At 47.3% G+C, this 26,339-nt stretch overlaps 1 protein-coding gene across 1 annotated transcript; it reads left to right on the forward strand.

Moving 5' to 3' along the window:
* The first annotated feature begins 4,227 nt into the window (after nucleotides 1-4,227).
* Nucleotides 4,228-25,846, forward strand: SPG7 (SPG7 matrix AAA peptidase subunit, paraplegin). Its single transcript, XM_040409569.1, is given in 23 exon segments — nucleotides 4,228-4,467; nucleotides 6,568-6,670; nucleotides 6,926-7,024; nucleotides 7,856-8,085; nucleotides 9,706-9,845; nucleotides 9,957-10,059; nucleotides 11,611-11,736; nucleotides 12,340-12,502; nucleotides 14,056-14,229; nucleotides 18,906-19,030; nucleotides 19,110-19,170; nucleotides 19,173-19,211; nucleotides 21,093-21,203; nucleotides 22,019-22,053; nucleotides 22,055-22,090; nucleotides 22,092-22,136; nucleotides 22,360-22,479; nucleotides 22,481-22,517; nucleotides 23,073-23,236; nucleotides 24,207-24,246; nucleotides 24,249-24,283; nucleotides 25,286-25,444; nucleotides 25,446-25,846. Coding segments are annotated over 23 exon segments (2,316 nt in total). The 5' UTR covers nucleotides 4,228-4,353; the 3' UTR covers nucleotides 25,503-25,846.
* The last annotated feature ends 493 nt before the right edge of the window (nucleotides 25,847-26,339 follow it).

Here is a 26,339-nt window from a genome sequence, read left to right on the forward strand (position 1 = left end):
ACAATGATGGGGAGCGGCGCGACTGCCGCTCCCTGTCATTCTACCCACTGCTTACAAAAAAATTTGCTTCGTGACGAAGCAAATTTTTGGGTAAAATTCAGCGAAGCAGCCGAATCGAATTTTTAAGAAATTCGCTCATCTCTACTTTAGTCCGTAAGGGCGCCTTCACACGCGGCAGATTTTGTGGCAGAAAATTCTATGACTGAAAATCGGTTCCATTCATTTGAATGGGGCAGCAAGCACATAGATTTCTGCAAAATTTCAGTCGCAGAATTTTCTTTCACAAAAACTGCCGCGTGTGAAGGCAGCCCGAAGAGTACTGCTTCTAGTGGAGGATAGATTTCTATTATACATTTAGGCAGTTAGAAGATACACAACACCTGCAGAAGTAGAGGCTTCATTGTATTTTTTATCTGAACATGAATTCCACAGTGTGAGAATTGTCTAGATGTTCCTCAAACCTCAAAGTATATATTCATGTATCAAAGTTTGTCCCTCAGCTCTAAGACAAGACCTCCAGATGTCAGAGGTGTGTAGTATTGAAAATGTCAGGCATGTATGAGTTAACCCTTAATGGTATGATGCTTATAGCTTATACAACAGTGCCACCTAGGTATGAACAGGTAACGCTACACCAGTAGCAAAAGTGCATTCTGGGTAGTGTTATGACGTCACATTCCTTATCAATGTACACGCCTATCCAACAATGATTGGAAAGTTCCAAACTAGGAAGGTGTGCTCATCTGATAAGTCTTGGTTAAGAAACCACATACCAAAAAGAGGGGGAACACAAAAGGAGGAAAAAACAAAGAAAGAAAGGGAGATCTCTGGAGAAAGAGTTGGTTTATCACAAAATCTCTTGAGAGCTGACTGCCCCGAGACTCTGCACATCACTTAAACCCTTGGGTAAAGTATATTTTTGCTATATGTAGTATTGATATAAATTAATTGGCTTAAAACTTAGCCAAACCCTGCTTATTGAGGACCTATAGTGTTAGTACTACATCAGTATCAACGGCATTCAGTGAAAATGCATATCACTGAATACAAGATCTGATATTGATAACAAGAGAGCTTCTCTGTTGGGAATCTTTGTATTCCCTAGTTTGATATCAAGCCGATAATTTATACGTTTTGTTGCAATACTACTTATACAATCTGAGATTGGTCATCGTTTTGGGCCAAGCAAGGGCTAGTGTCTGTCATTTTCTTGATTGAGTTTCTGCATAATCAATTGATTTTATACCTCTCACAATTTTAAAGCAGTATTGCATAATATTCTTGTGTTAGTTGAGTAGTGTTTTGTTAGCACCATATAGTGGCGAATTCTGGGTACTGCATGCCACTGTATATTATACAAATTTACGTTGATTAATTTTTGACTGTATTCTGAATTATTGTACAGTATAATAAATCATTTATATTTTGCATAGACGATTGTACCCTGTTTTCTTTTACTGATTGCACAAAATAATTAGGTTCTCAAACGAACTCTTGGAGATGTTTATGTCCATCTCACGGATCAATATCATTTGAATAATTTTTCTTTTGATCCATTAGTGTTTTTTTTTATAAAGCATTTGGTCTTTATATAACCCGACAAATGCGTTTTTCACTGAAGCCCCATTTACTTCTAAGGGGCCAGGACTGCGTGAAAAACGCATAATATAGAACATTCTGCGTTTTTAACGCAACGCAGAACTGATGCGTGAAAATCACCGCTTATGTACACAGACCCATTGAAATAAATGGGTCAGGATTCAGTGCGGGTGCTGTGCGTTCACGTCACGCATTGCACCCGCGCGGAAAACTCACTCGTGTGAAAGGGGCCTAAGAGTCAACAGTTTTGGATGAATTACCTACGGGTACATGCTCCCTATGGAGCCCCCTTAAAAATTGTCAACCCTATTACATCAGGCGCGCTGCCTGGTAGTCTTTTTTTCTTGGGAACGCCACAACCGATTTTCACAAGACAGGTGTCATTGTAATCAGGTGGATCAACCTGCCAGAGAGCATTCCTGGTCTTATAGGGTTGATTCTGCAGATTTTATGCATTATATGAGTATATGCATACTTACCAACGTTGCAGTTGGTAAATTAGGGGACCTCACAAACGCCCCCCAATCCAAAGGAGACCTCCCATCCATTACACTCCACCATTTTTGGCTTGGGACAGCCTGAATTTGCTGGCACAGTCTCAGAAAATGAGTTACAGTCCATGCAAATTCGGGACTGTTAGCAACTACTGTATGTATGATGTTTTTTTTTTTTTTTATGACTAACTAAATTTGCCAAATAAAGTCGTATTGAGATATTATGTGTTTTTTATTTGCTGCTTTTCTCCTTGTCCAGTATTTCTTAGAGTCCGTTCACAATGCACGTTTGGCGTATACGGCGGAAAAGCTCTAGGCTCCTCCTGAGTCCTCGGCTCGCCCTTCCTTCTCCTTGATGGACAGGGCCAGGCAAGCTAACTGTGCAGGAACCTGGTCCTGTCAATCAAGAAGGAGAGGGAGGGGCTGGCAGAGGAAGTAGGAGGAGCAAGGGTGCACCGAGTAGTATGGGCCCGCCTTTGGTGCACATAACTGCTAATTTGCATATAGAGTAAAATTCCTTTTCCTCCAGAATGAAGCTAGGAATGACAAGGTTAAAGGTATCATTACATTCAGCTGAGCTAGGCATACAAGGCATTGTGCCCGGTGTAACAGGGAATTTCCTGGTGACAGATCCCCTTTAAATGATGGATATATGTCTTTATTATAGCACATGATTATGGCCGGCTTAAAGGGGTTTTCCAGGATTTTAATATTGATGACCTATCCTCATTTATTTGCTTTGAACGATTCTTTAAATAATTCGGACAACCCCTTTAAGGCTCTGTTCACACCTGCCTTGGTCGAAACTCTCTTAGGGTACTTTCACACTTGCGTTGTTGGATTCTGGCGCAAGCAGTTCCGTCAGATCCGGCAATCTGTATGCAAACGGAAACCATTTGTAGACGGATCTCCCAAATGCATTGCAATACCGGATCTGTCTCTCCGGTTGTCATACGGAAAAACGGATCCGGTATTTATCTTTTTCACATTTTTTAAAGTCTGCGCATGCGCAGACCGCAAAACCGGTTCAGTTTTTCCGGAACACTTGGGCATTAACGCATTTCAATGGAAAATAATGCCAGATCCGGCATTCCGGCAAGTGTCCGGAATTTTGGACGCATGCTGTGGTATTTTCTCCGTCTAAAAACCGTACAGTGACTGAACTCAGCGCCAGATCTCTTACATGCCTGGTAGCAATGGCGTCCGATGCCCCAAATAACTATAGAAGGGCACGTCAGGTTTCCAACATTTACCCATATTAAAAAAAGTGTTTTTTTTTCCCCTGTATTTCTGTCGAAGTTTGCAGTGGAGCCGCCAACGCAAGTCCCGTTCCAGCGCTCCCTGCCTAAGTTACCCATGATATGCGGGAACACAGGGTGTATGAACAGAGCTGCACCTCGACGCGTGTTTTGCCGAGAACGCACATCGAGGTGCAGCTCTGTTCATACACCCTGTGTTCCCGCATATCATGGGTAACTTATGTCTTGCTTTCATACATGGCTAGTATGTTATTGTAGTGTTATTGCTTGCACATACCACTCTTGCTCCACCTGTATTTAGTGATGTGATTTGGCTGTCTGTATTTACGTGATGGCCCCCAATGTTACCAGTGGTGGGCAAGTTTGTTATGTGGGACCTGATCGATCCTCTACATGTGTGCAATACATATCTGTTTATATGTCACTCTGGGCGAAGCTACAGTTCTCCCATCTACATGCGGTTTTACACTTTGTGTTTTATGACACTTCTTCCCTGTTAGTCAGGTATATGTGAGGCTGGGGGCTCACGGTCCCGTTACACGGGGCATCCCACCCCCCTTTACCTTGTGCCTTCGTGTTATATTATATTTACTATATTTGGTCTTAATAAACGACATATATATTTTATGTGTGTGTTCTCTTATTTTCTATGGGGTTATTGGTTTTTTCTCATATTGCACAGGGCAGACTTTGTCATTAGTTGCTCACAATATGTTTTTGGATTGTGGGAGGAAACCAGGCAAACACCTGGGAACTCCCTACACATTTATTGCTCCCATAATAATACAAGAACATTGTGTAAACTGCGGAGAAGCCTTTAATAAGACGTTATAAAACCAGGGAGAACGGTGATATAAGGTCCGCGGGCGGTGTGACGGGGCTGGACCGGGCAGGGCCTGTGGTGGGCGGGCAGTCACAGGACGGCACAGTCTGGCAGCTCATGTCAGCGGCAGACTAGGCCGCGGTGAGGCCTCGGCCTCGATTTTCAGCGCAACCGAGGAATGGGTCTCTTCCTGCTGTGTGCCGGGAGGCGTCCTGCCGGTCTGTCCGGAGCCTGGCGGCTTGTGGCCAGAACCGGGATAAGAAACAGCAGCAGCTCCGGAGGTTTACTGCAGGTACAGAGAGGGAGGAGAGCGGGGGGGACTGTGGAGGTGGACGGGGAAGGGCAGCAGGCAGGGCCGGGGGAGAGAGCGGCGGCGGCGGCAGGCAGGGGTAGTTGGAAGAGGGGGGCAGATACGGGGGTAGTTGGAAGAGGGAGGCAGATACGGGGGTAGTTGGAAGAGGGAGGCAGATACGGGGGTAGTTGGAAGAGGGAGGCAGATACGGGGGTAGTTGGAAGAGGGAGGCAGATACGGGGGCAGTTGGAAGAGGGGGGCAGATACGGGGGCAGTTGGAAGAGGGGGGCAGATACGGGGGTAGTTGGAAGAGGGAGGCAGATACGGGGGTAGTTGGAAGAGGGGGGCAGAGAGAGACGGGGCAGTTGGATGAGGGGGGGCAGAGAGAGACGGGGGCAGTTGGATGAGGGGGGGCAGAGAGAGACGGGGGCAGTTGGATGAGGGGGGGCAGAGAGAGACGGGGGCAGTTGGATGAGGGGGGGCAGAGAGAGACGGGGGCAGTTGGATGAGGGGGGGCAGAGAGAGACGGGGGCAGTTGGATGGGGGGGGGCAGAGAGAGACGGGGGCAGTTGGATGAGGGGGGGCAGAGAGAGACGGGGGCAGTTGGATGAGGGGGGGCAGAGAGAGACGGGGGCAGTTGGATGAGGGGGGGCAGAGAGAGACGGGGGCAGTTGGATGAGGGGGGGGCAGAGAGAGACGGGGGCAGTTGGATGAGGGGGGGCAGAGAGAGACGGGGGCAGTTGGATGAGGGGGGGCAGAGAGAGACGGGGGCAGTTGGATGAGGGGGGGCAGAGAGAGACGGGGGCAGTTGGATGAGGGGGGGCAGAGAGAGACGGGGGGCAGTTGGATGAGGGGGGGCAGAGAGAGACGGGGGCAGTTGGATGAGGGGGGGCAGAGAGAGACGGGGGCAGTTGGATGAGGGGGGGCAGAGAGAGACGGGGGCAGTTGGATGAGGGGGGGCAGAGAGAGACGGGGGCAGTTGGATGAGGGGGGGCAGAGAGAGACGGGGGCAGTTGGATGAGGGGGGGCAGAGAGAGACGGGGGCAGTTGGATGAGGGGGGGCAGAGAGAGACGGGGGCAGTTGGATGAGGGGGGGCAGAGAGAGACGGGGGCAGTTGGATGAGGGGGGGGCAGAGAGAGACGGGGGCAGTTGGATGAGGGGGGGCAGAGAGAGACGGGGGCAGTTGGATGAGGGGGGGCAGAGAGAGACTGGGGCAGTTGGATGAGGGGGGGCAGAGAGAGACGGGGGCAGTTGGATGAGGGGGGGCAGTTGGATGAGGGGGGGCAGAGAGATACGGGGGCAGTTGGATGAGGGGGGGCAGAGAGATACGGGGGCAGTTGGATGAGGGGGGGCAGAGAGAGACGGGGGCAGTTGGATGAGGGGGGGCAGAGAGAGACGGGGGGCAGTTGGATGAGGGGGGGCAGAGAGAGACGGGGCAGTTGGATGAGGGGGGGCAGAGAGACGGGGGCAGTTGGATGAGGGGGGGCAGTTGGATGAGGGGGGGCAGTTGGATGAGGGGGGGCAGAGAGAGACGGGGGCAGTTGGATGAGGGGGGGCAGAGAGAGACGGGGGCAGTTGGATGAGGGGGGGCAGAGAGAGACGGGGGCAGTTGGATGAGGGGGGGCAGAGAGAGACGGGGGCAGTTGGATGAGGGGGGGCAGAGAGAGACGGGGGCAGTTGGATGAGGGGGGGCAGAGAGAGACGGGGGCAGTTGGATGAGGGGGGGCAGAGAGAGACGGGGGCAGTTGGATGAGGGGGGGCAGAGAGAGACGGGGGCAGTTGGATGAGGGGGGGCAGAGAGAGACGGGGGCAGTTGGATGAGGGGGGGCAGAGAGAGACGGGGGCAGTTGGATGAGGGGGGCAGATATCTGGATGCCCTGTGTATTTGTCCTCCAGGGACCTTTCGCTCGTTTGGTATTAAGTGGTTTCCTTATTGAAGGGTTTGTTGTGGGGTCAGAAGTGCATGACTGGGGGCTCGTCCTCGACTGGGGGCTCGTCCATGACTGGGGGCTCGTCCATGGTGGTTCCTACCCCACCACCTACGACGTGCACTGTTATACGCATGCGCCATGTTAATCTTTTGCCGCCCTCTGTTGCAGACGTTGCTGTGCAGGAGAGTGACCCCGATCTCTCACGGGGTCACAGGATTCCTAATAAGACATCACGTTTTTCGGAACCCGGCTCAGCTCTGGAGGCTGATAGGTTTGCTATTTCACACTTTACAGTAAGAAAACCGTAGACAGACGGGGGCGCTCCCATCATGGGCATTTATGGCTAATCCTCCGGGACCATCGCCTATCAGGATTTCACTGGGAAAGTGACCGCTGACCCCCATTCTCCTGATAGGCGAGGGTCCCGGAGGTGTGAACCGCAGATCTGGTAAATATTCCCGATGGGGATGCCCCTTTACAGCCTTGTGCCTCGCTCGGTCATTTGATATATGCTTGTATTGTATAGGTGGCATCCATTACTTCAGTACCTCTGCTGCCAGGAGCAAAAACCATCAAAACGACCAGAAAGAAGATCCTGATAAGAGAAACCAAAAAGAAAACGATGGTATGAGAGAAAATTGCAGATGATGTCACATAACTGGGCCCTGTTCCTGTTCAGGGCACCTAGCGTTTAAAGGGGTTGTGCCATGATCAATGTATCGGACGCATTCAGCCCTGGCACGTGGGTCCCGAGATCTCCACATTCATTGCTCTGCTTATTTCAGGCTGGCCGCTTAGGGGGTGACTCCTCTATCAGAGGCATGTCCATACTGCTGCAGCACTGTACTTAGTGCCCCCTCTGTAAACCTCTGGCATGGAGGGGGTCACGTGCACCACTGCAGCCAACGACTGGCCCCATCAGCCATGTGTTCCCCAATTGGCGCCTGACGTCAGTGACGTGCAGCTTGGGGACACCTCACTGTGGCGGTCAGTACGCTCATTAGTCAAGAGAAGCGGGTGTTTTTTACCGGATGGTTGGTATACGGCGTAGTGAAAGTATAGAATAGCGTAGACCACGGATTGGCGACCTTCAGCGCTCCAGCTCCCAGTATTCACACTTTCTTGGCTGTTCTTGTAACTCCCATAGAAGTGAAAGGAGGATTCTGGGAGTTGTAGTTTCAGAACGGCTGATCCCTGGCGTAGACAAGTATGGGATCCTATGGGTGACAAATACCACTTCCTGGCATCCATCACGGGCATAGTGTGAATAGTGGAGTAGTGTACGCCATGCTTTTTGTCTTCTTCAGCTGGAGGCCAAAAGGACATCTTCATGGCATCTGTCTACCTAGTGGAGCCACATGGACACGTTTAATGTGAACAGGACCTTTGTGTTTTTTCCCCGGTGACCACATTGAACAGTATCTTCCACATTTATATCGCACGTTGTGTTTCACAGATGAGGAGAAGAATAAGGAATACCTCTTGTCGGTCTACCGAATATTCACCGTCTCCATACTCGCTCTGGGCATATACTTTATGACCACCTTTAACACCATCTATGTCTCCTGGAATGAGTTTGTGAATGAAATGCTGGCCAAGGGTGAAGTGAAGCGAGTGGAGGTTGTGCCCGAGAGCGATTTTGTCCAGATATTTCTGCATGAAGAGGCCGTGGTGCTGGGACGACCGGTGAGTGGCATAGCCTGGTGCCATGGGTTGGAGCCTTCCACATTACACCCTTTAGAGTTGGTGCCGACTGGATTTATTGGCCTTGCAAACTTGCATTTTAGGTCACGTTTTGTACTAGATGGCATGCAGGACACATTTGTTTGATGAGAATAGTTAAAGGGCAACTCCAAGTTGCATCCGTAGGGGGCAGTATTATATTACTAGAAGCTGGTATAGTGAAGGAGGGTTTCAGTTGTGATTTTTGTCAAGAATAGCTCTCCGAGGAGTTGGCACTTACCTCATCCTCATACTTCTGGTAGGTCATTCAGTGCTACGTTGTAGGGGGCGACAGTGAGTGCTCTAGAACGAGGGTCCACAAAAGAATGGAGCGGCAGTGCATGTTCTTTTCTATGAGAAACCAGGCGGTGGACAAGCACGCGCACCATTGGCCCATTCTCATAGGGCATTTCGTTAGCACTTGCCGACCCCTGTTCTTGTGCTCACTGGGGGTTCCAGCGATCGGACCCCCAGCAATCAAACGCTTGTCTCGTATTCTGTATCCCTTGCACTGCCGGAACATGGGCCTAATTTATGATGAGGCGCATCCTCCTGCAGTCTGTGCGCCTTAAATGAAATCTACGACGGCTCGCAGCGGTCTTCATTTACGGCTCATGCACATGGCCGTCAGCGTTTTTGCTGTCCGCAATTTTTGGATCCTCAAAATACCCCATCACTGCCCTCTATATAACTTTCCTATCCTTGTCTGCGAAACGAATAAGAATAGGACATGTTCTACTTTTTGGCAGGACCGCAGACCGGGCATACGGATGCCTTGGGCAACTTACCAGGGTCATTTACATATCTCTAAAATCATTTTTTAAACACAATAAAAGTACACAGCCCTATAGGACAGATATTGCGGACATGCTAGCGGCGATCGAAGCCGTGCATGTCCGCATCACCATAACCTAAAACGAGGTGACAGAATCCCTTTAAGACCATGGCTGCAAGACCCCTCTGTGTCATACGGCAGCCTATATGGAGTGCAGTATATGCTGGGGGTCTGTAGAGGCTGCTGTATAGGGGGCTTCAGCTTTGGTCCCTGAGATCTCGGCTTAGGAACCAAACTTAGTCTGAAATGTGGGGAGAACAAGTGTCTCCTCTTGGAGGCCACCTGTATTGTTAAATAGGTGTCAGGGACCCCTGTTCTCCCAATAAGTGGAGGACTCAGAGATAGGAACTCCAACCATCAGACATTTATGCCATATCCTGTATGGAGATGCACTGTGTATATATACACCATAAATGTGACTGATCACAGCTAAACCCGTATCTTCACCCCCTCCGGACCCCCTGATATTAGAAATGCTCTCCCTTGCCCTACGCTGAATCGGGCAGGGCAAGGGCTTTTTTGTTTATATTTATTACACTGCTAGGCGGAGGCTTCTGCCCAGCAGTGTTCCCGGTAATGGGCGGGCTTTAGGACTGCCCTAGCCGTTTTACCGGCTAGGGCAGCGCTAAAGCCTGTCTATTAGTGCCGATGACGTCACCGGGCTGGAAGCTAGGTGTCATCATTGTAATTTTTGTCATCTGCTTTACAACCTTTTCAGTAGTCTCGTTTTTGATCGCCCCTCCTCACAGGCCCGGACTCTGTTCTACAGAATGAAAGTGGCGAACATTGACAAGTTTGAGGAAAGGCTGCGTGCGGCGGAGGACTCTCTGAATATCGCTCTGACCGACCGTGTTCCTCTCTCTTACAAGCGCAGCGACTTTCTTGGAAAGTAAGATCATGACTTTCGTGTAGGACCCTGTGAAGCCTAGGTTTAGGCCATGGGAACAGTGCGTCTTTCTGTTTTTAACATTCCATCCAGTATAATATTGTCTCCTTTCAGTGCTGTGTACACCGTCGCATTCACGGCTCTCGCCATTGGCCTCATTGTCTACTTTTTCCGTCTGATCGGGCTGACGGGACGTCAAGGAGGCTTCAGTGCTTTTGTGAGTTATGCTGCAATTCATTGGACCACAAAGGGTTAACGAGGCTGTCATTACATTTGCTTAAAAAATGGGCATAAGGCTACATAAAACAAAAGTGGGGAAAAAATAAAAATTGACATTTTTAAAGCGGCTCTGTCACCAGGGTCAACCCTATACAACCAGACATATAGCCTGGTAGGGTTGATGAAGCTGATTTAAAAAAAAAATGGATTTTTGTTTTACCGTAAAATCCTTTTCTCGTTGGATGCATTGGGGGACACAGCACCATGGGTATATTCCCAGCTGCCACTAGGAAAAGTGTTGGCTATACCCTCTGCACACTAAACTAACCAGTTGGTACTAAAGCAGTAGGAGCACCAAAATCCAGAGTGAAAAGTGAAGCCAACATGTCCTAAATCAGAAAGAGGACCAATATCGAAGAGTCGCGGGAACCCGGTAAACCTGAACGAAGAAAAAACAACAAGGGTGGGATCTGTGTTCCCCAATGCATCCAACGAGAAAAGGATTTTACGGTAAGTACAAAAATCTATTTTTCTCGTGAATAGCATTGAGGGACACGGCACCATGGGACGTCCGAAAGCAGTCCCCGAGGGTGGGAAGATACAGCCATGCGAAAAACCTAACGCACCGCCGCTTGCAATATCTTGCGACCCAAATTGGCATCAGCAGAGGCCAAGGAATGGATGTGGTAAAACCCGGAGGTGTGAACTGAGGCCCAGGTGGCCGCCTTGCAGACCTGGGAGGCAGCGGCCAGATGCTGGACCGCTCTAATGGAGTGAGCGTTCAACCGGAAAGGGGTATCACGACCCATCGCCACAATAGGCTTCCTGTCCCCCAATGCCATTCACGAGAAATGGTACCTTTTTTTTTTTTTCATTGTAGGTCCCAGCGTTTAGGAGAAATGTGAACTTTTATTGCTATGCAAATGAGCTATTGGAGCACCAGGAGGTGGGCTTATGTGGTTTGAGCACCGCTCCAGCAACGCCCCTGGTGCTCCAAACTAACGCCTTTAAAACATGCCCCCCTTCCCCTTAGATTGACAGAGCTATCTTGCGCCTGTGTGCTCGCTAGAATGGCGTGTGCACACAATGTCTTTGGCTGCTTTCAGAGTAGCAAAGATGAATGCTGCGCATGCGCCGTTCTAGCAAAAGTGCGCAGGTTTAAGATAGCTCTGTCAATCTAAGGGGAGGGGGAGTGTGTTTTTAAGGAAAGAGCCCTTAGTTTGGAGCACCAGGGGTGTCGCTGGAGCGGTGCTCAAACCACATAAGCCTTCCTCCTGGTGCTCCAATAGCTCATTTGCATAGCAATGTAAGTTCACATTTCTCCTGAACACTGGTACCTACAGTGAGAAGAAAGGATTGATGAAGATGATTAAAATAGTACCTATCCGGCTATACGCCTGGTTGTATAGGGTTCATCCTGCTGACAGAGCCGCTTTCAATTTTAACTGCCTATTTATTTATTTTTTTGCTAATGTGTAGGGACAGTGACAGGGAACACTTTTCTAATATACTTTTTAGCTTCCACTGATCATATTCTCTTTGGCTACAGAATCAGCTGAAGACGGCTCGTTTTACCATTGTAGATGGAGCATCAGGAAAAGGAATCAGCTTTAAGGATGTCGCTGGGATGCACGAGGCCAAGATGGAAGTGAAGGAATTTGTGGATTACTTGAAGGTAGGAAATTGCAGGTTTCTGATCTATAACTATTACTGGAATTGTGACAACAGTCTATAGGTGATCCTATGGAGAGAGCATGTAAACGGTACCCCTACTGCATCCCTAGTTTGAAGACCAAATCTCATCCCAATGGAGGTGCAGTACATTTACTATTGCTTGCTGGCATAATTGCATTGATAAATGTGCCTGTAAGCATCAGAACTGAATCTGTTTAAATTCTTAGACGTATATAATGTGATTTAGCCGAGATAGACAAAGTGTACACTGCTAGTGATGCTTGGCCAATGATCCCAAAACCAAGATGGTGCCCTCTTTATGTTAGGTTCTGCAGAAGGGTATATGACAAGACCTTTTATACTGGGTGATATCTCCCCTTGCTGTGATCCAGGCTGCCCCCTGGCCATGGTATCAGTCATACAGATTCTGGATATCCTCCTGTGGTCATTCCAAGCTCTTTCACGTTGGTGTTCAGACAAGGCGGTTGTTGGCTGCTGTGCATGGGGATCCGTCCTACCGTCCAGTCCCAGCCCACACTTCATCTTCACAAAGTGTTCTCTTTTTAATTTCTCTCTCAACCAGATAATGGCATTTATTTTGTAGAACCCAGAACGCTACCTTCATCTAGGAGCAAAGGTACCTAAAGGGGCATTACTTCTTGGGCCTCCGGGCTGTGGAAAGACCCTGCTGGCAAAGGCTGTAGCCACAGAAGCTCAGGTGCCATTCCTGGCCATAGCTGGCTCAGAGTTTGTGGAAGTGATCGGAGGTAAGACAAATGTGTTACTAGTAACATACAGGCATATAACAGACTTGTAAGGTGGATATTTTTCCCATATTACCTAAAGTTAATTCCTTGCTATTTTCAAGATCTTTGCTTGCTATGGGAACATTCATGTAGACATCTAGAGGCTGAATAACTGTACGGACCTAATACTTCTCACCAATGAAAGGTGGAAACGCTTGTGTTGTCTTAGGTTCTTTACGCTACATAGGCTTATAATGTATCAGTGCAGGCAAAATGTATAATAATCAGACCAAAAGAGAGATGTCAAACTGTGGTCTTGATGTTTGATTTCCAATACTGGAGTTGTATCCACCTGTCAACCCTGTAGTGTCTGTATGGGTTTTCATCCACTGACAGCAAACAGAGGGCTTGAAAGTGGTTAGGAATCGAGGTGTTTACTCTTCCATTTATGTGAGTTTTCAGTTGTGAATAAAACTGCAAATTCTGCTAAAATGTGCATTGCTGTTTGCTTCCCAAGTTGTGCATGGGGCAGGTGCATGACTTGAGAACCACCAGGTAAGCCATAACATTGGAAACTGGCATACATTAATATTGTGCGCCTCTGTATAAATTTGGCATATTGTACTTTAGCGCTCTGTGGCACTGTACTTTGGGAAAACTTGAGACATCGGTGACATAAGTGCTGAGGCCCCGCCAATCGCTAGAACGAGCAGTGCTCACATAGATCACCCTCTCTCTCCTCACTGCGGGAGACAGAATCATGGGCCCATAGACTTTCCATCGAGTCCGTCACCTGCAGTGAGGAGAGGGCATATTATGGGGCCCCCTCTCTCTCCTCGTTCTAGCGATTGTCACTCGGACCCCCACTAGTCAAAACATTTGTCGCTGTGACGTGTCAAAAGTTGTCCCAAAATACAGGGAAACCTATATCAGTCTTAGTAAATTTCCCCATATTAGAAAGCTGCAGAACTTGACATTGTGAATCTATTAAGGCTACTTTCACATCTGCGCTTTTCCTTTCCGGTATTGAGATCCGTCATAGGCTCTCAAAACCAGAGGAAAACGCTTCAGTTTTGTCCCCATTCATTGTCAAGGGGGACAAAACTGAATTGAACAGTGCGCACCAGAATGCATTCTATTCTGTTGCATTCCCATGACGCACACAAAAACGCTGCAAGTGGCGTTTTGCGTGCGTCATGGGATAAGGAGCAAGACAGATCTGGCGTGAAACACAATGGTGCCGGAGAGAAAAATGCAGCATGCTGCGGTTTTTTTCTCCGTCCAAATACCGCAAAAGGACTGAACTGAAGACAGGATTGCTTTCCATTCAGAATTCATTAGGATAAAATTGATCCGTTTTTTTCCGGTATTGAGCCCCTAGGACGGAACTCAATACCGGAAAACTTTGACGCAAGTGTGAAAGTACCCTAAACAAGGCACCCTGTGATTGTCACCTAATGACACAGAAGGCTTTCTTGGACATCCCAGATTCCTTACTTCATGTAGTGACTTAGTTTTATATGTGGTTTTTGTGACCTGCACACCAACATTATATCTTCTGCATTATCCATTAGGTTTAGGCGCAGCACGTATGCGCAGTCTCTTTAAGGAAGCCCGGATCCGTGCTCCTTGCATCGTGTACATCGATGAAATTGATGCTGTTGGCAAAAAGCGATCTTCTAACATGTCTACGTTTTCAAACACTGAAGAGGAGCAGACCCTGAACCAGCTGCTGGTAGAGATGGATGGTGAGCAGAGGATGATTATTTCCTGCACTTACAGATCTGATGCTTTTCTTAGACCTAGAAGGGGTATTGCTATCGCTACAATACACAATCACTGTCAGATCGGTGTGGGTCCCACCTCTTTTGTCCAGAACAGGACCCCCCCCCCCCACACCCAAAGTGATCAAAAAGCAGCCACGCATACGTGGCCACCCTCCATTCACCATTGTGGGAGTTCTGAAAATAGTCTGGGTTGGCTATCTCTGGTAGTCTAGTGGTAAAGGGAGAGGTGGCCATGCGTGTGCTATGTGCGCTCCGTCTACCGTTCTGGACTTGGCCAAGTGCACTCACTCCGCTATTTTTGGAATTGCCATGTCCTCATTAAGGGGGCCCCATTCTCTAGATGGGTGCGGGTCCCATCTCTGGGATTCACTCCTAGCTGACATTAATGGCATATCCTAGCGATATGCCATCAATGTCCCTGATGGGCCAACCCTTTAAATCAGGGTTTCTCAACTCCGGTCCTTAGGACCCACCTACCTGTCATGTTTTCAGGATTTCCTTAGTATTGAGCAGGTGATATAATTAGTGTCCATGCATCAGGACTTACCACAAGTGTTCATTCTGTGGGATATTCTCAAATCCTGACCGGTAGGTGGCTCCCAAGGACCGGCATTGAGAAACCCTGCTTTAAATGTTTGTTGCGTCACCATTAGGGACATGCTTACATGGGGTATTGTGCATTTTGTATATACCTTCTTCACCCAAAAACTGCTCAGTGTTTCCATCCCCTAAATGTAAGGCTAGCCATACACACTGGAAGGTAAGTTACCTCTGGTTCTATGCCACCTTAATCTTTGAAGAGATTGTCCAGGACTAGAAAAAAAAGTTTGATGCTTCCTTCCAAAAACAGCCCCTCACCTGTCTACAGATTGTGTGTGGCATTACAGCTTAGCCCCATTCACTTCAATAGAGCCGAGTTGCGATACCAGACATACAACCTATGGACAGGTGTGGGGCTGTTTTTGGAAGGAAGCAGCCATATTTTTCTGACCCTGGACGTCCCCTTTAGGGGACAATAATTATGCGGCTTATACCTCCGTGCCTGGGAAGCTGCTGCCAAGAATAAAAGTGCTGAAGGGTAAGGCAATCCTTTCTATATTCATAGGCAGCACGGTGGCTTAGCAGTTGGCACTGGATGCCGGACTAGGACAACATCTACATGTATGTTCTCCCCATGTTTGTATGTGTCTCCTTCACACCCCAGAAACGCCCTGAGTAGTTAATGAGCACTTCATGAGATTTGCTCCAGGGAACTTAAAGGAAGTACTTCAGCACGATTTTGCATAGATATCCAAGCATAATGCCAGGTAGGGCTGCAGTATTAAAACAGTACCTTTTTTATTGTGTAAATCCATTGGTGCACTTTTAATCCAACATGCTAAGGAGCTCTTAGGTGCACAGAGGGCAGGCCTTAGCGTCTTGGTGCACCAAAGCTGCGATGCTGAAGTCTCTCCTTCCCTTTGTTCATTGACAGGGCCTGCAGGCTGGTACCTCGGTCTTGCTGTACAGCCTTGGTACATGACCTGCTCAGTTTAGAAGAACTGTACCGTGTTTGCACAGGCGTGACATTACAGGGCCAGACAAAAGCAGAATTCAGCCCCTGGCCGGGTCAATCAGCAAAGGGTAGGAGGGGCTCCAGCAGTACAGTGATGGAGCTTGGTTGCACTGAAGGCCTATGGCATGCTCTCGGTGCACTTGAGATCTCGTTTGCAGATTGTATTAAGTTTTTTTTTTTGGGGGGGGTGGGGGGGACAATGCATCAACGGACATACACAATAAGGCTGGTTTTACACGGGCGGTGCGGGAAAAGATGCGGGGTGCGTTGTGGGAACATGCGTGATTTTTTTTCCGCGCGAGTGCAAAACATTGTAATGCGTTTTGCACGCGTGTGAGAAAAATCGGCATGTTTGGTACCCAAACCTGAACTTCACAGAAGTTCGTGTTTGGGTTAGGTGTTGTGTAGATTGTATTATTTTCCCTTATAACATGGTTATAAGGGAAAATAATAGCATTCTTAAAACAGAATGCATAGTACAATAGCGCTGGAGGGGTGAAAATAATTTAATTTAACTCTCCTTTAATCCACTTGTTCGCGCAGCCAGGCTTCTCTTCTGTCTTCAGGACCTGGTTAAAGGACCTGTGGTGACGTCACTGCGCTCATCACATGATCCATCACCATGGTGCTGGATCATGTGATGAGCGCAGTGACGTCACCACAGGTCCTTTTCCTCACAGATGAAGACAGAAGAGAAGCCGGGCCTGCGCTAACAAGTGGATTAAGGAGAGTTAAATTATTTTTTATCTTTTTTTTTTTTTTTAACCCCTCCAGCCCTATTGTACTAAGCATTCTGTATCAAGAATGCTATTATTTTCCCTTATAATCATGTTATAAAGGGAAAATAATAATGATCGGGTCCCATCCCGATCGTCTCCCTAACAACTGTGCGTGGAAATCGCACCGCATCCGCACTTGCTTGCGGATGCTTGCGATTTTGATGCAGCCCCATTCACTTCTATGGGGCCTGCGTTGCGTGAAAAACGCACAAAATACATCTTGCTGCGATTTTTACACAACGCACAGCCCCATAGAAGTGAATGGGTCCGGATTCAGTGCGGGTGCAGTGCGTTCACCTCACGCATTGCACCCGCGCAGAAAACTCGCCCGTGTGAAAGGGGCCTAAAGGTAGTTATTCAAGCCCAACTAAGCTTCATGCTTACATAAGTAAAATTTGCCGACAGACTCCCTTTAAAAAGGTTTTCAGAGTTACAATATTTGGAGGAGCAAAATGCAGGGAGGCTGTTTAAAATAACAAAAACAATAAAAGCAAGAGCTTCGCTTTCCTGAGCCTGGTGCTGGATCAGAGGGGCTCAGGATGACCTTTTTTGTTCGCTACTCCTTTAAGGCGCTTTTAAATGGCCACCCTATAAAATCACATTTCCCCTGCAGCAGAAATGTGTAGGTAGCTGTGACTTCCTCTGGCTATAATAGCTCATTGCCTATGTATTTTTTATATCAAACGTGCCAGCAGCTCAAATACCAAGTCTATGAATAGAAGTTTTGGAGCTAAATATTCCTTTTTTTTGTTAAATTAAGGATCCCTATGACCTATTTCCCTGTTTTGTATAGCTCCAGGCCCATTGTTTCTTCCGAGACTGAAGTGATTTCCTTCCTTTGATTTATGGTTCATGTAGATAATATAGACCAGCCTTGAATAGGGCGCTTGCATCTCTGCTCGCTTCCTTTGCCTGCCAGCTGTGGACGCAGGCTTGTGTGTGTGATATAGTATTTGGCTCTGGCGGTGACAGGCAATGCTTTATTGTGACTATTCAGCAATGACATCCTCTCGGACATGTGACACAGCGCCGTGGATGTCCGCCAGCTCACATGTCCTGGTTTCCTGCCGTCTGGACAGATCCTAAATTTTTCACTCTCATCTTGTTCTTTTCTCATCTCTTCGTGTTTACATTTATATTAAGCGTTTTTGCACCTTTTCATGTAGATTTCCTATTTGAATATAACAGTATCCAGCTCTGACTTGTTCTGATTATTCTCAGATTACTCTCCCTTCTGCAATCTATCCAGGCTCCTCTTTCTGTCCTGACGCGACACCGATGCCTGCACCATAAAAATGATTCTTATGACCCTCTCCCACATTGCTGCACTTTCCTCTACGTCCCCCCTCATTCTGTCAGGATCTGCATTCTGCAAAGAATGTAAAGGGGTCCTCTCACTTCAGAAAGTGGCATTTATCATGTAGAGGAAGTCAATACAAGGCACTTGCTAATGTATTGTAATTGTCAATGTTGCCTCCTTTGCTGGCTGGTTTCATTTATCAATTGCATTATAAACTGCTCATTTCCAGGGGTTTACGACCACTGCTGCAGCGCAGATATAAGATGTGTGCCTATGCGCACTCCAGCAGTCCTATAGTGTGCAAGCATGACCACCATTGATGGATTGCAGGGTGGTCGTAACCCCTGGAACGAGCAGTGTATAATGTGATGGAAAAATGAATCAAGCCAGCAAAGGAGGCAACATGGAGAATTAGTATATGTAGTAACCCTGTCTGTGATAAATGCCATTTGTTGAAGTGTGATAATCCCTTTAAGACTAGCCTCCCCATAATCCGAACCTCCCATTCCCATGTCCAAGACTTTCCTCGTGCTGCTCCAGTTCTCTGTAATGCACTACAGTCAGTTAATTACCAGCATTCACAGTTTAAGTGTCCATAGGCAGGCCTATTACATTTCCAAATCTGACTCCTTTCATTACCCCCCACACATTATCCAAAAGATCCTAATCCTTTCATTCAACACGGTCCCCACACTCCCTGCATACTTGGTCTCCGTACATACCGGCTGGTGACTGGCTCATGCAGTTGTATATGTACTACTCTATACCATACAAGATGGACGGACCATGGTATTAAACGAGCGCTTCTAACCTTCTGGGTCACCCCTATTTTCTCATGGATTATGAGCTCTTGTGAGCGCGGTCCTCATTCCTCTCTTTGAGTTGGTATTAGTTTGTTACTTTGCTTTTGTCTGTATCCTCTGATTGTAAAACACGCCGGCGCTATATAAATAAGGGTAATGGCAGAGAATATTGTTACACGTCTATCCGCTCTCTCCTGCAGGGATGGGCACCACGGATCATGTCATCGTACTGGCCTCCACCAACAGAGCGGACGTATTAGACAATGCTCTAATGAGGCCTGGAAGACTGGATAGACACATTTTCATTGATCTGCCCACATTACAGGTAAGAGTGGGCCGGTCACTGTGGAGAATGTCTGTCATTACGTCTGCCAACTCTGATGTCATTGTCATTTGTCTTTTAGGAGAGAAAGGAGATTTTTGAGCAGCATATGAAAAGCTTGAAACTGACGCAGCCTGGAGCATGTAATCTCTGCGGCTGGCCGAGCTCACTCCTGGATTCAGTGGTACGGGGCGGATATCATTACGGGTTATTAGGCGAGATCTTTGAGTCCAAGCAGTGTAACATTTAAAAGGAAACTTCATCAGGGTTATATTGAAGGGGTTCTCAGACAGTGATGGCCAGTTCGCAGTGCTCGCCAGCGAACACATGCGGGCTGTCATCTTTACTCACAAGTCCGGCGACGCACAGGTAAGCCCTTACCTGTGCCGTGGGCCGGTCTGAATCAAATGTGGTCACCGGGAGCAGGCACTTCCGAGAACAGCTGCCGGGGGCCTTCATCGGGCTGTTCTCGGAACTGCCTGCTCCCGGTGACCTCATTTGTTTCAGACCGGCTCCCAGCACAGGTAAGGGCTTACCTGTGCATCGCTGGACTTGTGAGTAAAGATGACAGCCCGCATGTGTTCGCTGGCGAACACTGCGAACTGGCCATCACTGTTCTCCGATGACCTGTCTTAGGCTAGGTCTACGCGACTACATTTGTCACACGACAGATAGGGCACAACTACACTGCAACATTTGTTGCACCAATGTCTCACGACAATTTTTATAATGGTAGTCTATGGTGTCACACTGCAACATACGACATGCTGCGACGCGACAGTCGCAGAAAAATCCATCTCGAATGGATGCAGTACGACATCATAGACTACCATTATAAAAAATTGTCGTGTGACAAATGTCGTTGTGTAGACCTAGCCTTAAGGATAAGTCATCGGTGTCTGATCAGTTGGGATCTAACCCCCTGGCACTGCTGCCGATCAGCTGTTGGAGGGGCCACGTTGCTCTCTGCTGCTTCACTCCTTCTCTATGGGACTGTTGTGTAAATAGCTGAACACTGAACTCGCCCATCTCCGGCAGCCCCATAGAAAATGAATGGAGAGGCAGGTAAGCAAATGTGTGTGTGGTAAGGGGGATGGAACCCCTTGTTGTGGGGGTCCCAGTGGTTGGACCCCTAGTGATTAGTTAGTTATCCCCTATTCACAGGCTAGAGGATAACTAACTGGCAAATTTGGCACAACCCCTTTGACATAACTGAACTACAATACCAGACAAAGGTGTGGCACTGCTTTGTGCAAATACGCACAAAACTCAGACATGCTGCGGATTTTAAAATACTGACGGAAATTATACACCCATGTGAATAGCCCTATTCATTGGCAGCGGATTCCGATACATAAAATATGGGCCATATACAGGCTGAAAATACCCTTGTGTGAAACTGGCCTTTAGTTGATTTTAGGCTACTCTCACACTTGCGGCAGCAGGGTTCGGCAGGGGAACAGCCACCCGGATCCGTGCTAACGCTAGCCCACCGTGCCACCAGAAGTCTGCTCCGGCCCCATTCGCTATAATGGGGGAGGTCTGGCAGCAGGCGGCTGGGCAAAACAAAAACCGCAGCATGCTGTAATATTTGTCCGGTGGCCTCTCGGCATGTTTGCCGTGCTGCGGCCAGACCTCCGGCCTGCCCCCATTATAGTGAATGGGGCCGGAGCGGACTTCAGGCAGCACAGTGGGCTAGCATTAGCATGGATCCGACAGGCTGTTCCCCTGCCAGAACAGCCTGCCGGACCCTGCTGCCGCAAGTGTGAAAGTAGCCTTAAATAGCTTGCAATAAGGTCTAGTCCTGTTCCAGCCAGGCTGCTACCTCCTGATGTAGTTAGCTGCTGACCTATAGGGGTCAGAGACACTGGGGTGAAGCACCAAAGACACATGTAAAAAGCATAGTCCATTGAGCACTAATCCCAGTTCACACAGGGAGAGCAAAGCGATGCCCACGCTTGCCCGGGGCAGCAAGACAGTGGCGGGCACGGACCACCGATGTGACACAGAGCCTTACTTTTTCATGATTTTATATCCTAACAATTGTGTTCTCCTCTTCCCTCAGGGGCAGATATCGCTAACCTCTGCAATGAGGCGGCTTTGCATGCAGCACGTGAAGGCCACCAGTCCATAGACACCCTGAACTTTGAGTATGCTGTGGAGAGGGTTATTGCAGGTAAAGGTTAACAATAATTGTATCTTTAAGTGCAATTATAACATTTTTGGAATAACTCTCAGCATATAATTAATGTAGAGGCGCTCACATTTTTTTCATATATAAATTAGCGTGTACAATAAGGGGAAACCAATCATAAAAAGTTTTTTTCCACTAAAGCAGGTCATACACTTGAGAGAAGTGTCAGCTAAACCCACTGATTTTTGCAGATCCAGCTGATGTGTATAGGGGTGTCCCGATCTCGCCGAACGGGGGAAATAAGCGCTGGGCAAGGAAGACCAGTATTTTCTTAGATCAGATTTGCAATATCTCTTGTGGTTCAAAGTTATCAATACAGAAAGATGCAACAACAACCGGAAACGTTCCCTGTGATGCTCCGCTATTTGATGTGTTCAATGTGTTGTCCTGGTGGTGAACACAGAACTTTGAAGTTTTGAACTTTCTGTGTTGATAACTTTTGAACCACAAGAGATAATGCAAATCTGATTGCTGCAATCGATTTCTGAGAAAATCCTGGTCTTTGATATGCTACACGACCTCCTTCACATTGGAAAAATTTGCCCTTGATCCAGTATGGCGGCTTTCAAGATGTTCTGGACATGGCCTAAAAGATAGGCCCCCTATTATCTATTATTTACTGTGGTATTCAGATATTTCATTTTTCCTTTCTGAAATAAAATGGTGTCCTGTGTGATAAATATTTTTCACACACACACACACACACACACACACACCGTAAGGAATAGCAGAGGAACAGCACAATGCAGAGTTCTAAGAAAGAAGTGTCCCAGCATTATTTTGTCCTTCGTTTGCAGGGACGGTCAAGAAGAGTAAGATCATGTCAAAGGAGAGAGAGGCGTGTAGTGGCTTATCATGAATCTGGACACGTGTTTAGTAGGATGGCTGCTGGAACACACAGAAGCTGTAATGAAGGTAAGACGCACAATATTCTTTGGTGTCCTACAGGGATATGTCGCAGCCTTCCATTGGAGGCGTATGTAGGAAGATCCTCCAGAATAGGCTTGAATGTTATATTTCGGTGAGGTGTGAACAGAGCCAAATCTTTATGTATTATGGAATATGAGCAAATGGTTGTAGCTTTGCCTTGTATTATTAAAGTGTTGTCCAGAGGAACAGTTGTGTGTTGTCTCTACAGGTCTCCATTGCCCCTAGGACAAATGCAGCATTGGGATTTACTCAGATTTTACCAAGGGACCAGTATCTATACACCAAGGAGCAGCTGTGTGAGAGGATGTGCATGGCACTAGGTGGCAGGGGTGGCAGAGGCAATAACTTTCAACAAGGTCACCACAGGTATGTGAAAAAAAAAAACTACGTTAAAAGAGTTATGCAAGCGTATGCAAGTTATCCCCTATTTACAGGATAGAGGATAACTAACTGATCACTGTGGGTCTGACTGCTGGTACCCCCACTGATTCCAAGAACGGGGTACTCTTCAAGCAGGGACCTCTATCCTTGGGATCAGTGCTGGTCCCAGCGGTAATACCACAGTGAACGGTAAGTTATTCTATCCTGTGGATAGGGGATAACTTTCAAACTTGGCTCAACCACTTAAGGGTTTTGTTCAGCTGGGGAAAAAATGTTGCCGAAGGCTCAGAGTGGGTAAAAAAAATTAAATCCATATTCTGCTCACAATGCCACACCGTTCTAGTTGCAATACATTTTAAGGCCCATGCTGGTCGTTACTTCCAGGTCCTGTCTCTCCACATAAGAAATGCCCCCTCAGCTGGTCGTTCAGCTGCAGCCTTGTCGCCCCGTGTAGCTATTATCCTAAGTCAGCCTTACAGTAGTTGAATTATCAGAATGTCATTGTTGATCGGAGGGTTTTTTATTTATGTTGCAATTCAGGAGCTCAGGATGATCTGCGGAAGGTGACCCGGGTAGCGTACAATATGGTGAAACAATACGGCATGGTACCCAGCATTGGGCAAGTGTCCTTTCCAGACAGTGACACGTCGACTGGCATTGGGAGAAGACCCTTCAGTCAAGGATTACAGGAATTGATGGATTATGTGAGTATTGTGCTGTACTGGAAAAAAGTAGGAAAATACTATGACACAGAAACGCCGTGACCACAGGTAACATTCTGCTGGTGAAGGAAAAAAATGGCATCATTAATTCTGCAGTGACATCTGCTCCTTTTATATTGCTAGATTCGTTTTTTGTCAGTTTTATGTTCATGTTGAGGCCATGAGTATTGCAGTGGATTAAAGGGGTTGTCCAGTTCCCCATACTAATGAACTATTCTCAGGCTAGGTCCTCAGTATCAGATCAGCAGGGGTCCGACTCCAGGCACCCATCCTGATCAGCTGTTTGTGGAGAAAGCAGCGCTCATACAAGCACCGCAGTCTCTTCAAACAGCTGATCTCTTCACTGTTTACCTGGTCGGCGTTGACACTGCAGTGATGAGCAGTGTTTTATTACAGCTCCTTGGTCCCATTCACTTGAATGCGAAGAAGCAATTGTGGTTATAAGTGAATGGGACAGAGCAGCTGAAATTACATGTGATCGCCATTGCAAAGCAGATGGCGAGCAGGTAAACGGTAAAGAAATGCAGCGCTTTTACGAGCGCTGCATTCTCTCATAACAGCTGATCGGCGAAGGTGCCGGAGTCTGACTTCAGCCGATCTGATATTGATGACCTGTCCTGAGGAATAGGTCATTGATATGGGAAAAGCGGAGAACCCCCTTTAACTCCTCATACTGGGCGTAATGCATACAATCATCGGGGCATGGCTAACCACCGACATAAATGCACTCGCTGAGAGCTGCTGTATATAGATGTCAGACATAAATATATAAGCCAATATATACAACAACTGTACTTTTACTTTGATATGTAACAAGTCACTTGATCATTATATGCTTTTGGATGGATGTCTATGTGCCATACCCCAAATTGTCATACTTCAATAAAACGAGATAAAAAAATAATTGCGTACAATCGTACCCTGCTTATCATGTAATCTCTTCTTCTCCTAGGAAGCTCAGCAGCTCGTAGCTAAAGCTTACAAACAAACGAGACAGTATTGCTGGAAAACCAGGACAAACTGCAAATGGTACGGATCTTCAGCTATATTTTGGAACATAGTATGTGAATGGGGAGTACTGGGAAATGCACATCTCAACTGGTGTATATTATAGTGTCCCTCAAAGCTCCCCATAATTAAGGTTCATTTGCTTCAGTACATGTGTGGCAAGTACCTGGTAATCGTCTTTTTTCTCACTGCTGGTCCAGTAATCCTTCTAATCATTCTGCCCTTGCTGTAATAGATATCAGCTCTCCATACGCTGGTTTCCTGGATAGTCTGCCATATGTTATAAACAGCAGCCATTCATAAGAGGCAGCAATGCAGAGAGGGGGTAGAAAAAAAGTATGCCATTTTCTTGCACAAGCATTACATAAGAACAAAAAAAAATACACTTCTGTATCTGTAATAATCTAAGGGATTAAGAGGGTTGCACCACTAATACCACTTTTCCCCTGTCCACGGGAAAGGGGATAAATGTTTGATTGCTTGGGGAATGCCTCCAAACTGCGCCATGAAGATGGAGTGGTGGTGCGCATGCTTGTCCACCACCTTATTCATTTCTATACAGCAGTCCCCTAAAAGTGAATGGAGCAGTGGACACTCGCGCACACCACTGCTTTCTTCTCATGGGGCAGGTCGATAACACTTGTTGCTCCCCATTTTTGTGACCCCCAGCAATCAAACACTTATCCCCTATCTTATGGATATGTAATAAGTGTTACTTATAGCACAACCCCTCTTAATACAACAGGCTGTGAAAAGTGAACGTCCTAAAAAAATATATGCTAAAATTTGGATTGCAAGAAAAAAAATAATGAAATATACCCCCAAACAGCACCAAAAATAAAGCAGTTTCTCCCAAATCAAGCAAGACCTCATGCTGCCAGGGCACAAAAAAAAAAGGTTATTGCTGCAGATAAGAAAAAAGTAAAAAAAATGGAATCCCTTCAGGCCTTTTCATAAAGGGGTCAATTATACCCGATGTGTAAATAATGTTTCTGTCTACTCACGACTTTCATGTCTCCCTAGCTGGCCAGTGCCCTCTTGGAAAGGGAAGTGATAAACTATAATGACATTGAAGCACTTATCGGCCCCCCTCCTCATGGGCCAAAGAAAATGATCACCCCGCAGAGCTGGGTTGAAGCTGAGCGGGATAAACAAGACACTGGAGAAGATGAACCTCGCAGACCCACCGCCTCGGAAAGATGAGGAGAAGAAAGATGAACCCAATATGACACCTGCCTAAGAGAAGTGACTGCTACAACCACCCTGGAAGGAGCCCTTCACAGGAGCACAAGTCTCACATGCCTGTTCTGTCCTGGCGTAGAATGGACAGCATGTGGACTGAACAATGACACATTAACGTCAGTGGGTCAATGCACATGACCAATTACCTTCACAGAGAGAAAATCGCAGCATGCACTATTTTGGTCAGATCTTCACGCTAGACTCGTTTATTCAAGTGGGGGGGGGGGGGGAATGTAAAAGTAAAAAAAAATATGCAAATGGATGCAATCCATAGGTGATCTGTCATTCACGGATGGTTTCTAGTAACCTGGGTGTGTATTTCTTAATTTTTTTGACAGGCGTGAAAAATGGATGATGCCATACAGATGGGGGGAAAAAAGACAGAATGCAGCCTGAGACAAACGTGATCCAGCACGGGTGGACAGAACTTGTCTAAGCCCTGAAAGCCACTTTTAGGCCGAAAAGACCAGGATGGCATCTTAGGCTAGATTCACAGGAGCGTGTTCAGTCTAGGACTTGTATCACCTGAACTCACTGCATCATAGTGTTTTATAAAGCTGTGAGTTCCTGCCCAACCATGGGTCTGCTGTGAGTACAGTACAGTAGCCCTGCAGTCAGGCTAGAACTCACAGTAACATCATAATGCGGGGAGTTGGGGGTCAGATGAGCAGCAGTTGGTCAGAACATGTGGCTGTCACACGGACCGTGTTTTTCTGAACCAAACATGCTGATGTCTAAAGGGTGAATTCACAAGTGGCAGAGAAAGGTCTGTAACAAATCTGCCGCATGCATTCACCATTGGTGTCTCAGAGACCAAAATCGCCGGCCTTGTCTT

The sequence above is a fragment of the Bufo bufo genome, chromosome 10 (genome assembly GCF_905171765.1).
Source record: "Bufo bufo chromosome 10, aBufBuf1.1, whole genome shotgun sequence".
NCBI classification, from domain to species: domain Eukaryota; kingdom Metazoa; phylum Chordata; class Amphibia; order Anura; family Bufonidae; genus Bufo; species Bufo bufo.